Consider the following 16,953-nt stretch of genomic DNA (forward strand, 5'->3'; position numbering starts at 1 on the left):
TGTGTTTGTACACCCCAGAACAACGCAGTGACACAGCTCCCGAATCCTGCTCTCGTGTGAACATACAAACCCCCCCTGCTGAAAATCAATGACACGGTGAGAGCGCGTAGGGGAGAGAGAGAGAGAGAGAGAGAGAGAGAGAGAGAGAGAGAGAGAGAGAGAGAGAGAGAGAGAGAGATGAGATCGAGAGAGGAGAGAGCTCAGAGGCTCGCTCTCTAGATACGAGGCGAGAGAGAGAGGAGGCGGTGTCTAGTGACCGAGGAGGAGGAGAAAGCTCCCTGTACACTCTTCATCGCATCTCCTTTTTTCCTTCCATCCTACAAGCAGTGTCAGGTACCACCGGAGTGCCCGGGTTCGTGGACTTATTTTATTCCCGGGAATCGGACACATTTAACACTAACGAACTATCCCAGGTAGGCAAAGCACCAAATCCGGCTGTTTTTCATATATTTGTTTCAGTCAAAGAAATATTAACTGGGACTGAAAGTGAGTAATTGTCGACTTTCATTGTGCCGCTGGATGGAGGAGAAACAGATGAACAAGACAAAGCTCCGCGGGGGCGCAGATAGTGTTGACGCCGCTAATTGCTTTTCAAATTGGCGGAGGGGAAGCTCACGAGCTAATCGTTTCGCGGTGCTCCATATGCCGCGGTCACAACTCTCCAATGTTTATAATCCGATTAAAGAGCGGTCAGCAGTTTGATAAATTGAGCACTCTACACTCCTCTGTGGCTTTCTGACCAGTATGCGTCACACCGTGAGAGTTCTCCGTTCTGTAAAGTGCTCTACATCACTTCAGCCTGCTCCCCTAACTCTTTGCTACAGCCTCCTCTTCCTCAGCATCTGTTTGGCACTCTGACGAGGCTATCCGTCTTATGTTCCTCTCTGTTTGTTTTTTCTCACTCTCCACTCTTTGTCTTTGCTTTTAGAAGATGTTCTTCTTTCTGCTACCTGTCGTGGCTCTCCTGCTGAGCAGAGAAACGGCGGGCTCCGGGAACAGTAACGAGAAATGGCTGAGCACCGTGGCTCAGTACAAGGACAGATCCTGGAACAGATTCAGAGACGTGAGTTTGAACTGACAGACACAACAAAAGCAGCATCATACTAAGCTACTGTGGGTGTGTGTGTGTGTGCGTGTGTGTGTGTGTGTGTGTGTGTGTGTGTGTGCGTGCGTGCGTGCGTGCGTGTGTGTGTGTGCGTGTGTCATGGAGAGAGAGATAGCACTGTGCCCTTGATGCACCCTGAGTACTTGAGCTCTTTCCAGCAGGAGTAATCCACCTTGTAGAAAAATCAGCAGATCCAGGTAGAAAGAGAGTCACGCTCACAGACAGAAAACGCTTTTTTTTAATGAAAAACACTAAAACTAAAAAACGTTGTAGCTTATGATTTGACTTTTTGGGTGATTTCCCCAATGGTCTCATGTTGTCATAATTGAATTTGGTTATCAGTATTGGTTACTATGACAGTGGGCTTTTAAATCTGATTGATTATGCATTTCAGGCAGAATTAGTAGTGGTAAATTCCCACTGTACAACCTTTAGTCCAGTGACATTTCATAACAGTATACATGCCAACCTGCAGTAATGGTTTATGTTTGGTATTTCTGCCTTTCCTGGATTCTTTCTAAGAATAAAGCATACAGCACATGCAAAAGTCAATAGTACACAGCTAGTGTACCCATGTGTATGGCTGTATGTACAGTTTAATTGACGCTGGACAGCTCTGTGCCGTGCTCTTAAGTCAATACAGACTCATAATTATGCACAAACATTTGTCTTGCTCTTGTTTAAAATCATCATGATTGTCGAAAACGTTGGTCAAGGTATGGTTAAAAACTGTATGAAATGCTACAAAGAACAGCCACAAGCTTCGACTGAATACAAACTTGGCACTTAGTGTTTCCCCTACCATTGTCTTGGAGGGGTGCTGCGCCCCGCCAACGGAGCCCCGCGCCCCCCCTGATATTCAAGGTGTTTAAAAAATTAAAAAAAAGACTGTAAGAGAATGCATGCAAAGCTGGTTGTAGTTTCTACGAATAACACTCAAACGATTTTCTCAACTGAGGGTTAAAACTAATTTCCTACACAAAGACTCATGCAAAAACACAACATTACATCTTGTGTGTACCTTAAATAATAATAATAAATTATTTATTTATTTTATATAGGTGCCTTTCACATACCTTATGTGCTCACAAGTCTTTTCAAACAAGATCTTAGTCCAAAACAGTCAACTGATCGACTAGGAGGGGGCCGACCTATCAGTTACTATTGGTATTGGGCCTTCAGAATCTGGCTCTGGCTCTGGCCTCCACACTCTCCAGTCTAACCAGTTGTTATCAGACTGATGCTGACAGTAGTGTGGCTCTCCATTTTGATACCACTCCAACATGACGATGTCCTTTGCTACCTAATGTTCTCCAGAGGTGTCTGCAGACAGTGGGCTAACTCTGGCCTTATTAGAGCTGGCCTTCCCTATACAATAGTGGATCAGCGAGGTGAGAGCCGGTATTAGTCATGACTGTATACACTCATCCTGGGCTCAACTACCTGCAGTGTGTGTGTGTGCGTGAGCATGCCGCACACTCTTTATTCCTCTCTGTGGTCTCCTGTGCCAGTGAAAGTCATTAACAGGAAACTGTCAGTGGAGGGCGGAGAACAGGAGGGGAGCGGGGGAGGGACAGGAGGGGGAGAAGAGGAGCTAGGAGGGAAAGGCTCTGACATTTATGTTTAATATTTCAAGCAATGCTACCAACCTGCTGTTTTGTTCATGTGTGTGTCTGTGTGTATTGTCTGCCCTATCACATAGGGAAACCTGCTGGTCGCAATTTGTCTCCTGCAACATTGGCTGTCTTTTTCCCCCGCTGTGTCTTTCTTCCTCCTCCGTTCTGTCTTACTCATTCCTCTCCTCCCCTCTCTGGTAGCAAGCCCTTTCATTTCAGAGACAGCAAGACCTGAGGTTAGGAGAATGTGGTTCTGCATGAATCAATTTCAAACTGCTAAACAACCATTTCTGCCAACATCTGAATTTGGTGATTAGATGTGCTCATGTTGGGTTCAAACACCCCTTCAACACAGTGCCATTTTATCCAGATGAAAGGTGATAATTAGAAAAAGAAACTACAGTGAAATCATTATTTGTCAAATGTCCTTAATTGTGCGGTCCATGACAGAGCTGTGGTGCCAAGATTCAGGCTGAAAATGACACAATTTGACTGATGCCCGTTTGGAAAAAATACAACCTGAAATGACACAGAATACAATATGGTGAACTAACTTCGGTAAAATGAGCATATATATAAAATAATATCTGACACATTTTTTATCCTTATTATATGTAAGTACCAAGTGAATTCCATAAAAAAAATGTAACACTAGTTTGATGTTGGTGTCATAAATGACCACCACATGTGAATTGTTCTTATCCTTACGAACATGTGAAGCACAGTATGTTTCTGAAGACCTGTTATCTCTCCCCCATCCCCCCTCCTCTTAATTCTCATAGAGTTATGAACTCCACATCTTTCTTCCACGCTTCGCTCTTTCCTTCATTTCATCCTCTGTCTCTGGAGCTGTGAATGACCCATGGCCCTCTCTATCTCCCCCTCCTCCTCTGCCCTCCTGACTCCCCCCCTCTGATGCTCTCCCCTGCCTGCCATGTTTCACTCTGCATCTCTGATGAGCCACTTTCTCCCTCATGAATAATGCACGAGTGTCCATTTGTTGGGAGGGGAGATGGTGCAATAGTTAAACAGTCAAAGTTCAGATGGCTTGTCTTGAAACATAAGGAAAATAGGATTTGATTGAATCCGTTTCCTCCCAACATCTGGACTGTTGGTGGATATGTGTAATGCAGACAGTGTTGTTGTAGTTCATTTCTAAAGCGGAAGAACATGTATTTGCAAACATTTTTAGACGTCCCTCATTACCATCACATTTTGTCAGTTCAAACTAATGTTTCATCCAATCAGAAAAAACAGTTTCTTTGTTACTTGCCTGTAGACTTGGTGCAGACATGAGTTTCCGCTGGTTTGCAGAAACAAAGGGACACATTTGTGAAATAAATGACACAGTGTGCTGGCTTCAGACAGAGGTTTGTAGACAGGCTTACTGGCTCAATCTTCAGACACCCGCCAGCATTGTGTAACTGTCTGATTAGTTGAGTTGTATTGTGAAAAATGTCTTATTATATGTTTCTAGTGTAATGCCTTTGTTTCTAATATGCTATATGGATTGTTAGGGGATCTAGATATTTTTGACCAATTAAAAAGTTCTTAATCCCTAAATGAGCTCTGCAACCTTTGTTGCTCTTTAGCCAAATGATTTGTTGTAGTTCATGCCAATAGTATTCACATTTCCTTAGGTTAATCCCGCTTTAATTTTCATGAGCTTTTATGCAAATAACAACACACTCTCACTCCATAATCGTCCAGGAGCGACGCTTGGTCAGTGTCCGTGGCGTGCAGTTGTGACGCTCCTAGGCTCCTTCAGCTTCATAAAGGGACGCAAATAGCTTTCAACTGATTGCAATGTATTCCCATCTGCGGCGGGATTTGACGCTCATGGAAGCACGGCATTCGTTTGTGTCGGCTGCCCTTAAAGGCAATGTAAGCGTCCATTCTCATTGGATAACGGAGAATTGTACACCCGGAAGTAAGTATTAAATAAAATAAAAATAAAATAAATAAAGTACAGCTGCAGTGAATATCAACACATTTGTATGCAGCACTGAGTTTGACTGTTTCTTTTTCAAGCAGGGTCAACTTTATTGTGAGCCGGCCGCTGGTTCCTTTTGTCTGCTCCATCAAAGTATTATCATCAGGACAAAAGTGAATATTGGGGTGCAGCAGCAGGAAAACACAATATATTATTAACCAATGTAAATCTGTCAGCGCCAGCATGCAGGGTTGATACCGGTCTGCATGAATGAGTGACCACAGCCATTTCCACACTTCCTCTAGCTCTCCTCTGACAGATTTAGAGTCGCTTTTAGAACAATCTCCTAACAGTCACCATATTTGTAGGGTTAGTGTATCCGAGGATTCTTTTCGCGAAGTGTTGTTATACAGCAGCAGACATTATGTTTATAATTATAGTCCTTCACTATTTCTAAATGATGTGCCTCGCTAATCTTTCGCGTCAAAATTGCTGACCTCAATTGTATGTGCTCTCTGCGAGGAAATACAGATAATTTGGAACTAAACTTTTTGGAGAGTTTAGAGAAAGGTTGAGGAAAAGCTCCTGGTGTAATTGCTTTTCATACAGTAGTGAAGTCTATCAGATAATAATCCACAAATTAAAGTCTGGGTATTGCTGAGCTGGCCGGTTGAAACCAGTTCTATTGTTGCCTGAGCGAGCCTATTATTGGTGGATTTATGTTGTGTTTTGGGCAGTTGGTGTTGAGGTGAAGGTGCAGTTAGCATTAGTGTCTGTGAATCGGTGTAGAACGAGAGCATACGTTTGATCAATGTTAAAACATATGAACAGAGATCAGTACGCGCTGATGTCATGAGTCAAATCTCTGAAGCTCTGGTGATCACTGACCCACACACTTACATCTTTTTCCCACTAGACAAAACCTCAGTGACTCCTAATATTATTGGAGTTTTGTCTTTAGTCTCACAGCAAAGTTCCCAATTGACATTCATTCCCTTGACAACTGACCCTGATGTAGACAGGATTCAACATCTGATCGCCGGTAATAAGGGCAATTGAGTGACCCTTTTTCAGTGCAATTTTATGAATTAGTCAATGTTTTGACAAGAAACTATGACAATTATTGCAATTTATAAATGTAAAAAACATACAATCAATGAGCTCTCCTAAAGCCCTCAGACTCAATTGAAAACACATGTTACTCTGCTGATCATGGTAAAACATGGTTCAAACTCCACAGAAACAACATCACATTTTTCAAAAACAATATATTTAAATGTTTCCATTGTTCAATCACCCACTCTGGTATAAGAGTTTGAAAGAGAAACTTAATAAGTAAAATACATACAAAAATAAGTAATCACCTTAACATAGATAAGCGTTTGCAGTTTTTAAGCTAATTTTTGTGGTAAAGGGCTATTACTCAACTCAGTTTTTCTCGTATTGTGCAGTGCACTGACCTCAGTACATTTTTGGTGCTGACTATAATTGTACATTTGTTTTCTGAAAGCACACTTCTTATTTTTTACAAGAATACCAATCCCCTGTGTTATCTCCGGCTGTCTTGGATCCTCTCCTCTCCTATCTTATCATAATCTCCCTCAGCAGTGAAAGAAAGCTGTCTTTCTCATTCGTGCAGTCCGACATGTATACTCACGAGGAGGAAAGTTGTTTTCACTTCTGAGCCGGTTGTTTGCTTCTCCTTAAACAGGCTCTTCTTGTCTCTGTCCTGCTTCCTTTCCTTTCCTCTCATTTCCCACTGAAATCCTGTCTTCTCCCCTGCTTGCATGCTGTCAGGTTTACAGAAATGCAATAAATCTTATTTTCTAGGGACGTCAGGTGTGTGCTGCGTATTTCTCCCCTACATTTATGTAAATGCATGTCATCTCCAGACTGTGTATTCATTAGCTGGTGGACCTGGTGGCAGGTTAGAAATGACGGCGTGCTACAAAATGCTGTGGATGTGCTTATGAAGTTTCACTGCGTCTGTGTGTCAGAGCCTCCGCCTGTCTCAGCTCAGTCACATGCCGGCAATTAAATGCTGTCATCTTTTATCATTGGTTTTCACTTTTCGCAAGAAGACAGCCTCTCCTGGTCTGTCAGTCATCGACCCCTGCTGTCTCTCTTTATCAAAACTATTGGAGTGTGTGTGCATGTGTGTGTTGAGTGACTGTGTGTTTCCTGCAGTGGAGGCAGCTACTGTTATTTTCATTTCAAAGCTGTTCGGTGTGGTAGCATGTATTTTGTGTTTTCCCCTTTTTCATTTGTGGGAGAGAGGGTTTTGCTGAGCTTGCAAATCTTTTTTCAGCCCCACTCTGACTCGGGGTGAACACATTCACACCTGGGAGCTCCCCGCTGCATCCATATTAAAGTGTTGTCCTCTGGTATGTATTATGTTTGCACCCTGGTGCGTTTGTGTGTGTTCTGATTGGCTGGTTGCGTACCCATGGGGGAGGGGCGGGGTGCGGTTTAGAGAAGCAGCTTAGACGAGACAAACCCTGGAGTCACCTTCACCTTCTCTCACACACACACACACACATACACATACACACACACACACACACACACACAACACACACACACACACACACACACACACACACACACACACACACACACACACACACACCACACACACACACAACACACACACACACACACACACACACACACACACACACACACTAGGGCTGAACGATTAATCGATTTTAAATCGATATCGCGATTTTAAATGATGCGTTTATCATAAAGTCTGCGATTTCAAAAATGTAACCATCTGAGTCAGGTTAGTAATGCTTCATCACATGTTTTACATCTATTACAGGGTGAATCTTAAACTGAAGCTTGACTTTAAAGCAACCCAACGGAAGTTTCATGTTAGTTTAGTTCTTTCACTCGTAGCTTTGGGTTGGGTCGCTTACATTTTTTTTCCCGCAAATCGTATCTCAATATCTGTAAGAAAAATTGCAATTACATAATTTCTCAAAATCGTGCAGCCCTAACACACACACACACACACACACACACACACACACACACACACACACACACACACACACACACACACACACACACACACACACACACACACACACACACTGTTAGAGATTTGGAGGGATAACTGGTCCGCTTTTCAAATCTCCGCGCGTTCCTATGAAGCTGGTTATAATACAGGAAGGAATCCATATCTACAAAGTAACCGTTAACAATAATCTACTTTAATGGCAATATGACAATGCAATACAATCATTACAATACAACATGATATATTACAGTTATATTGCAATGCTTAAGGAGTAATGCCGGCTTACTCCTGCTCTAGTCCGCATACTACAGAGCTACTTTCACCCGAGGGCAGCATGTGAAGAAGAGGCCGAACGCCAGGGATCCACCGGATATATACCAGAGTAAGAAGGAGGGGTTTGGTGTTAGGTCAGCTGGTCATCTTTTCAGGTCATCTCATTGGGAGACGCAACGCAGCAGGAAACGCAGCAGGAAACCAAACAGGCTCACTTTCCAACAAAAGGTCTCAAGGCCTGCATACCTACACCTCCCCCACAGAGCCATAAAACCCTGTTTACTCCAACCAGCCCAGAATGTTTATAGCCATTTGTAGTCCTTACATTTATGAAAGGATAAAACAGAGAAATCAATATAAAACACAAACACAGGTATTGTTTGAACAGTATTCACTTAACTGCTACTGTTGATAAGCACCAGAGAAACCCAAGGGACCTCTCTTAACATCACAACCACTGTAGCTCGTTCTAAGTTGAATGCAAATCAGGACATGCTCTCACCTTCCCCCATCTTCCTTTGTCCTCAAAAACACATGTCAACAGGCCCCAAATGCAGCTCACAGTTTTACCCAAATTATTCCCATTTTAAGCTTATCCATAGTTTGCTAACATGAATAAATACAAATATAACTCTACAACACACACACACACACACACACACACACACACACACACATACACACACACACACACACACACACACACACACACACACACACACACACACCGAATGATAACTCCCCTGCAGACTTAGTATTTCCGCCAATTGACTTTGGTGTACACCTGCCATTCATCCTTATCTCTCCTTTGCTCTGTCCTCCATTTCTCTTTCTCCTCTTAAGCTCCATACGTCTCTTCTTACAGTTATCACCTCCAATTCTCCTGGCTTCTCCCTCCGTCGTTTTATACCCCACTAATTCCTGATGAAACTGCCCTTCAAAATAAACCTTCTCACGCTTTCTGCTTCTTTCATCGCTATTCCCTTCCCCTTGCCTTCCATCTGCATGCGTATACTTCCTACTCTGAGATATTTATTTCAAATGACAAATAACTGATTCTATTTCTTGCACTGAATGAGAGTTTTCTGTGTCATGCAGTGTCTCTTTAAACCGTCTCGTGGAAAATGTTTGCACATCTCTCCCCCCTGCATGTGCACCCATCCACCCTGAGGCTCTTTGAGGGATCGATCAGTAAATGTACTGGGTCTGGTAACCCTGATTGAAGCCTTGATATAATCAATAAGACTGTTAAGAGGCACAAAAACACACGCAAGGACAATTCGGTCACAAGCCAAACAAAGGTCACTGCCCTCTATGACCAGGATAAATAGGTATTGTGTGTGTGTGTGTGTGTGTGTGTGTGTGTGTGTGTGTGTGTGTGTGTGTGTGTGTGTGTGTTGGAGCCTGGAACTGAAAGAGAGAGAGAGATAAAGCAGAGAAGCTAAAGGATTGCCAGTGTAATTTTGGCTGACGATAAGAAAGAGGAAATGGAAAAAAGAGAGATGGTAGGAGAAGAGAGGAAGAGGAGCTTTCATGTAAAGCCCATCGACACTGTAGGCAGAACAGATGGAGACAGGGGGAAAGATGGAAGGAGGAGAGACATGTGGAATCCATCATCAATAAAATGTGTGTGTGTGTGTTTCAGTTTGCTTTGTCATGGCAGCCTTCTCTCTCTCTCTCTCTCTCTCTCTCTCTGGTTCTGTCCCCTAACGGTGGTGCTGATAATAGTGCCGTTGATTATTTTGAAGAGATGCTGTCTGATTTGCTGTCTTTGTCTCAAGATTAACCAAGAAAGAGGAACCCCCCTCAGACCATTGATCTCTTCCTATTATACATTTAAAAAAAGTTTTTATATGAAAACATATCATGTTAATAATACTACACTAAAGTGGAGAAAATCATCTCCCTATTGGTATGTGCCAATGTAGTGGTTGGAGATATGAGGATAAAGTATGACATTTTAATAAGTTTGTCTAGCATCAGAGAATTATTCATGCCTTTTAAGCTGAGGTACCGTTTTTAATATCTCTGAATGTGCTTGTCTTTACGGACATTGTTTCAAATCAATGAACAGAAATGCTTTATAGCGATGGCCTTTAATCCAGGCTGCTGGTGTGGATCCACAGCAGGGAGGACCGGCAGTCCAACTCTCCAACTGTTGGATGGATCATCATGAACTTATCTTCTGACATTTATGGTCTCAAGAGGACGAGTCCAAATTAATGAATTTGACTTTGTTCCGACTTCTTCTCACATCATGAATTTGACATTTTTCCTTCTCTTTTTTTTTGGAAAGGTTTAGGCCTGTCCCCCCAGATAAATGTATGAACTTAAAAACCTTAAATTGGGCTGAGGAAGTTGTGAAAAGTTTACCCATCACACATAAAGTTCAGCTGGTCAAAAAACATTTTAGTTTGAAGCTCTGATTAATGTCCAAATCCCTGAAACCTAAATTCCATCAGCCCTATGTGCTATGTGTTTGCGCTTATTAGCTCATTTTTGCAGGCTAACATGCTAAACTACAACATGACAGAGGATTTGATCCACATCGCTCAACCCTATCCACAGTATTAATCCGTCATCTGTTAAGAAACGATGTCAAATTATTAATTTCAATGCACCATTATCGACACAACTTTAATGTGGCTGCAACTAATAATCATTGATTCATATTTTAACTAAAAAATATATATTGACTTGTCAAAGATAGCAAGGAAACATATCCAAATGTCATAATAAAAGATATGAGGATGAGTATATTGAATTGTAAAAAGCAGCATTGTTCTGAGAATGTTGTACCAACGGAGGTATGTGTTGAAAGTTTATTAAACAATTACCTTAATTGTTGTTAACTTATATTCTGTCTATCATCTAAATGATTATGTCATTTTATCACCAAAATATCTTCACTCTAAACTGAGTTTTCTCTATTAATATGCATGCAGTAGTGTTCCGTATGGCTTCAAGCTGTCTTCACTACTTCCACCATATTTCATTTTCATGGATGTCTGCGGTCGTTAGAAAATCTGCATTGTACTAATGACAGGCCGACAGCTTTCTGTCAACATATGTCTAGAGCTTTAACCCGTGTCTGTAGCAGCTGGTTTTCATGAAAGAAAAGGGTGTGTGTGTGTGTGTGTGTGTGTGTGTGTGTGTGTGTGTGTGTGTGTGTGTGTGTATGTGTGTGTGTGTGTGTGTGTGTGTGTGGGTGTGTGCGTGTGTGTGTGTGTGTGTGTGTGTATGTGTGTGTGTGTGTGTGTGTGTGTGTGTGTGTGTGTGTGTGTGTGTGTGTGTGTGTGTGTGTGTGCAGATGAATAGATGTATGTATAGTTTCATGCGTAACTTGTTTTCCTCATCATGTCTGTTTCAAAGGGAAAATACTGTAAATATGTGTATTCTCAGTATGTCAGAATAGTTGTGTACGTCTTTGTGTTTTTGTTGTTATTGCCATTAATGAAGCTGTCACCCCCACTTTGCTCTGGTTCGAGTGTATGATCAGATGTTTCTTCCTCGGGTTTGGCTCCCTCTACGTCTCTCCATATATGTTTGGATTGTCTGTTTGTCATCAATTGTATAAGTTGATTCTAGGAGTGGAGAGTAGCCATAGCAGCTTAATTTGCCTGATTGATACTGAATTGAATTGATTTATTTAAAACAAGGGACAGTGTACATTAATCAACATATTAAAAACATGTAAAAGTACTCGAATTATCCAAAAGGCTAGTTTTCATCGATAGTCCCTTTGCCAGATGGTGATAGACATCCTAAAAGCAATAATAAAAATACCACAACATTGTTATACCATCCATCCATCCATCCATCTTCTCCCGCTTATCCGTGGTCGGGTCGCGGGGGTAGCAGTTCCAGCAGAGAGCCCCAAACTTTATTTTCCCTGGCGACATCAACCAGCTCTGACTGGGGGATCCCAAGGCGCTCCCAGGCCAGCGAAGAGATATAATCCCTCCACCTGGTCCTAGGTCTACCCCTTGGTCTCTTCCCAGCTGGACGTGCCTGGAACACCTCCCTAGGGAGGCGCCCAGGTGGCATCCTAACTAGGTGCCCGAACCACCTCAACTGGCTCCTTTCGACGCGAAGGAGGAGCGGCTCAACTCCGAGTCCCTCCCTGATGACCTGATAACCTTATCCCTAAGGGAGACACCAGCCACCCTGCGGAGAAAACCCATCTCGGCCGCTTGTATCCGCGATCTCGTTCTTTCGGTCATGACCCATCCTTCATGACCATAGGTGAGGGTAGGAACAAAAAAGGCCCGGTAGACAGAGAGCTTTGCCTTCTGGCTCAGCTCCCTTTTCGTCACAACGGTGCGGTAAAGCGACTGCAGTACCGCTCCCGCTGCTCCGATTCTCCGGCCCATCTCACGCTCCATTGTTCCCTCACTCGAGAACAAGACCCCGAGATACTTGAACTCCTTCACTTGTTATACCATTGTACACATTTACAATAGATGACATCACTGAATACAGATAAAAGCAAGTCATGATAATAAATAAGTAAATAAAACATTTACAATACACACTCATACACACACCTACACCCACACATCAGTGCTGACATTGTTGATTATTAATGAGCCACTTTTTAACACTGTGCTTGAATGTGTAGTAGGATGAGGACTCTCTTATAGATGGTGGTATTGAATTCCATTGATGGGATGCATGGAATGAAAAGACAGCCTGGCTGAATGCGCTTTTCCTAAATGGGATGGTGCAGTCTCCCCTAGCCGCACCTCTACTAACCCTGGTTGAGGTGGACTTTAGGCTGATAAAGCCAGCCAGAGGAGGAGGAGCCAACCCACGAGTGATCTTATAAACTAAGCAGATGTTTTTGTAAACTATGAGATGTTCCCAGCTGAACAGATTATACTTTTTAACAATGTGACAATGATGATACCGGAATGGCTTTTTGTCTAGTGTTTTGAGTGCTTGTTTATACAGTGATTCCAGTGGTTTTAGAGCTGTAGAGTGTGCATTAGACCAGCTTATCAGCAGGGCCGCCCCTCCCTACAGGCCAATCACGCAGGCTGCATGGGGCCCCGCCTTGTGCAGGGGGCCCCGCCCAGAGGGCCTCAGCTGCTGTGCAGTTCTCCGCTCACCCCCCCCCTCCCTCCCCGCTGACACGCGAGAGTGAAAGGTAACAAGGGGAGCACGTCTGTAACCCGACACCGTTGCAATGAATCGACATCTGACCAATCACGGCTTTGATACGGCCACTAGTGCAGGTGAAGAGATGTCGGTGAAAAGACAGTTTCAGTCCGGCGCAAAAAACAAAACATGAAGAAACTAGAGCATCACTCGAAGGTGGGTTATTGTCAAATGTACAACTGGCGAATGTTGTATAAGTATAAATTGCCATATTAAAACATCTGCTGCAATTCACGACATGAAGATAGCATATAGGCTAATGGAGATGCAGTTATTTCCAGCATTCTTTATTTAACATTCATTCAAGTATGTTATGCCTTTTATCTGCTAATGTACAGGAGGAAGAGTGATACACTGTCTGTCTACTTGGCTTACATAACAGTTAAAGTTTACAGCCTAAAAAACATGAAGCATTTTTTCCCCTTTTATTCATTTTTATGTCAATTTGCACATTTCATGGTGATGCTCAGCCTCTCCGCTTAACTCCTAACAGTCATCATCATGTCAACCACAACACAGAGAAATACTGATAGAAATGTGTGTGTAGTTGTTGATACATTGCTGACAGAGGGAACTACATTTGAATACAGATTTAAGAAATATCAGTTTTTGAGCATGTCATAAGTGTAAGGGAAACTTCTGTGTAGCAATGCAGTGGGAGTCACCGACTCAGGAAGGAGACACGGGAAGAGCAGGAGCTTTGATGTCAAACACTGATGGTTTATTTGGAGTTACAGCCGGAGAGATTCACATCACAAGTCCAAGAGCCAGAGGTTCTGACTTCACGGTAGAGTTGCCACGTCAATTCTAAAGAACTCTACCTCAGACCCATGTATTTAACTAGTTCCGAGAGCATCATCAAACTGCTGCATAACAAGATAAAATCATAACACCTCTATCAGCTGACATCAACAGGCAGGAACATAGAATCATAACACCTCTATCACAGGCAGGAACAGGGAGACAGAACACTGAGAGCACAGCAGCCAAGGTTACGAGGTGCGTGTGCTCAGTCAGGACAGTTTGAACTGATAAACTGGGTCAAAGTTATGGGCCTTGGAAAATATTTCCACAACAATAAGCATGTTTTGTCTTGACTATATTACAACTATATTATAATAAAATAATATAGTATTTATATTATTGAATTGATTATGATTATTATTATTAGTAGAAGTAGTTTAGTTGCATTAATTATATTTTAATCTTTTGAGGCTAGTATTTGGCAGGAAATGCAGACGTATTCACCTGTAAACGCATACTGAACGACATACATGCACATTTACCATTTACCTCACTGTATACAAAAGTAACTGTTGATAATAATAATAAACATGAATTATATTTGCAAAGTATCCTACATTGTTTTCACTCCTGTCGGTTGGGGAAGGGGGACCTCATCTCACAATGTCGCTTGGGGCCCCAAGTTGGCCAGGGGCGCCCCTGCTTATCAGACAGTAGTTGATGTGGGAGAGGACCATTGAGTGAAGGTATAGCTTAGCTGCTGCAGATGATAGGAAGTTTCTAATGTATCTGTAGTTTGACAGATTGAACTTTACTTTATTGCAGACCTTTTTGATATGGGTTTTGAAATTGAGGTTTGTGTCAATATGTACTCCTAAGTATTTGTACTTTGTTCTGTTATAATGCTGTGGCAGATTGATACTCTTCCGAAAAGAAAGTCCCTGTTGGCACGGTGTTAGTATTGTTGAGTTGCTAGTGGGAGGTCCTGAGCCATTGCCTCTGGGAATATAACCCAATAGAAATTAAATGAAATTGGATATTTGTTTAACTCTATTGTTAAAACGAAAAATATGAGCTCAGAAGGGGAATCCTTGGTTGAGATAATTGGACACGAGTTGTGTAGTAATAGATGGAAATAACTACCATTTTTTTACCATTTTCACCATATACACACCATCTTAGCTTAACTTTCTAATAACGCAAAGCGCAGTAAAGGCTAATGGTAATGGCACAAGTTTTGCAGTTATTTGGATAGAAATCTAAATAATTAAACACATTTATTTTTTAACCTGAGAACGATGCTGCACAAAATCTCAGGGGATCAAAGTAATTATAAATTCATCCTATCTGGAATCTTGTTATCAATGACCATAGCATCCCATCCAATTCAATAAACAACACAGACAGTTATTTATCAGCATTTTTCAGTCACAATAACCGTCTTGTATATCTTACGATATGTAGCTGCTACACTCAAGCAGCATTTTCCTCTTGTCATTATGGTGTGACGATAGTATATCTTGTGATTTGTGAGCAGCGTCACGCGTTGATTGATTTTACGTGTCTGCCTCTTCTTGTTCCCTTTAATCACAGTAGATGTTATTGCAGATGACGATAGCTGATGCTCATGGTCCTTCAAACAGCGTTTCAGTTACAGATAATATTTGCATGATCTATTATGTGATGGAGCCAATTTCATCCACAGGAGGAGCGTCTCACACAGATCACATTCGTCAGTGGCCTTCCCAACCTTGAGTTTCGCAGTGTGAAATAAATCAGTGGCAGTGTGTTTCTCTTTTTCACACCTCTCCAGCCCTGCTTTCGATAAGTGTCAGCCTCTCTCGTGTCCCTCGCTCTCTTTCTCTCACTCTGATGTTTATGGTCTCTAAAACCATGTCAGATTGAATTGGTCATTATCTCATTTTCCCCCTGAGGGCCGGGATGCAGTTACTGTTTGTGTGTGCGAGTGTGTGTGTGGGTTTGAGAGATGTCTTGTCTGCTTCAATAATTCAAGAGGTGTCTGCTACTGCAGCTCATGTGATGCTCCTGGGAGAGTGGAGGGGAGAAAGGGGGGAGAGATTGGACACAAAGATATGGCGAGATATGTTTTCCTAACAGCATTTAGTGGCTTTCCATATTCCTCACTGCATCATGTTGTAGTTGTTCTTCAGCTAAGTAACTCCCTGCTGCACTTTTGTTTATAACACACAAACTGTTGAGCCTTGAGGGGTTGAATGAATACGGCATGTAAAGTCATGGACTCCCTGCGTGTGTGTGTGTGTGTGTGTGTGTGTGTGTGTGTGTGTGTGTGTGTGTGTGTGTGTGTGTGTGTGTGTGTGTGTGTGTGTGTGTGTGTGTGTGTGTGTGTGTGTGTGTGGACAGTTAAACCAATAGCCCTCCGGCTGATGTGGTTAGGCAGTTTTTGTAGCTCCAAAGACTTCTGGAAAGTGAAACTAAACTGAATGTTGCATTTTCTTACAGTCTTTTTTGATAAAGAAAAGTTTATATTAAAGTCCCTCTGGTCCAACAACATATTAATGCAACAACTTTGGTTTGTTGGCTGTTTCATGCAATCCTTTTTTCTCTCTTTGTCTCACAACATTTTTTGTTTCTCCCAAAAAAGGACTAAGTCTACAGCCATGTCATGCTGGTGTTAGTCACAGTGGTGTTTTGCTCAAAATCCAACAGGTCTTGTGTGTTAGCATGGGAGGACATTAATGCACCATGTTGCCGCTATCTACTAGAAGAGTCCAGCTTACTGCTGGTTGGTGCTGTCTGAGTCCGAAATAAAGTCCGAAATAAAAGGTTCACGTTGGATAAAAACAACATCGGACAGTGCTCTACTTTAACCCTTCACATAGAAAGATCTCTGATCATGTGATTCACCCCCCCCCCCCCCACTGTCACTGGTACTACCCACCCGCCCTCCAGTCCTATGCCACAGTGTTGTCAGAGGAACAGCTGGCTGGACGTCCTGTTTCGGGCTGACTTTCAAATCCAGAGAGACACGTGTAACCAGATTTAAGCCAGATGGTGTTTTTATCCCTTGTATCCTGTTTGAACTTTTTTGATTTTTGACACATAGATTCAGGTTTGA

At 42.4% G+C, this 16,953-nt stretch overlaps 1 protein-coding gene across 4 annotated transcripts in view; it reads left to right on the top strand.

The window, feature by feature from the left end:
* Positions 1-252: 252 nt before the first annotated feature.
* The window catches only part of spock1 (SPARC (osteonectin), cwcv and kazal like domains proteoglycan 1), a 116,390-nt gene continuing 99,689 nt past the window's right edge, over positions 253-16,953 (top strand). Inside the window, exons 1-2 of one of the 4 annotated variants that reach the window (XM_034231001.1) lie at positions 253-413; positions 929-1,063. In XM_034231001.1, the coding sequence (XP_034086892.1) occupies positions 932-1,063 (132 nt within the window). In that variant the 5' untranslated portion in view covers positions 253-413; positions 929-931. The remainder of the gene's footprint in view (positions 414-928; positions 1,064-16,953) is intronic. The other 3 variants (XM_034231002.1, XM_034231000.1, XM_034230999.1) reach the window with 3 other exon arrangements.

The sequence above is a fragment of the Gymnodraco acuticeps genome, unplaced genomic scaffold, assembly GCF_902827175.1.
Source record: "Gymnodraco acuticeps unplaced genomic scaffold, fGymAcu1.1, whole genome shotgun sequence".
Taxonomy (NCBI): Eukaryota; Metazoa; Chordata; class Actinopteri; order Perciformes; family Bathydraconidae; genus Gymnodraco; species Gymnodraco acuticeps.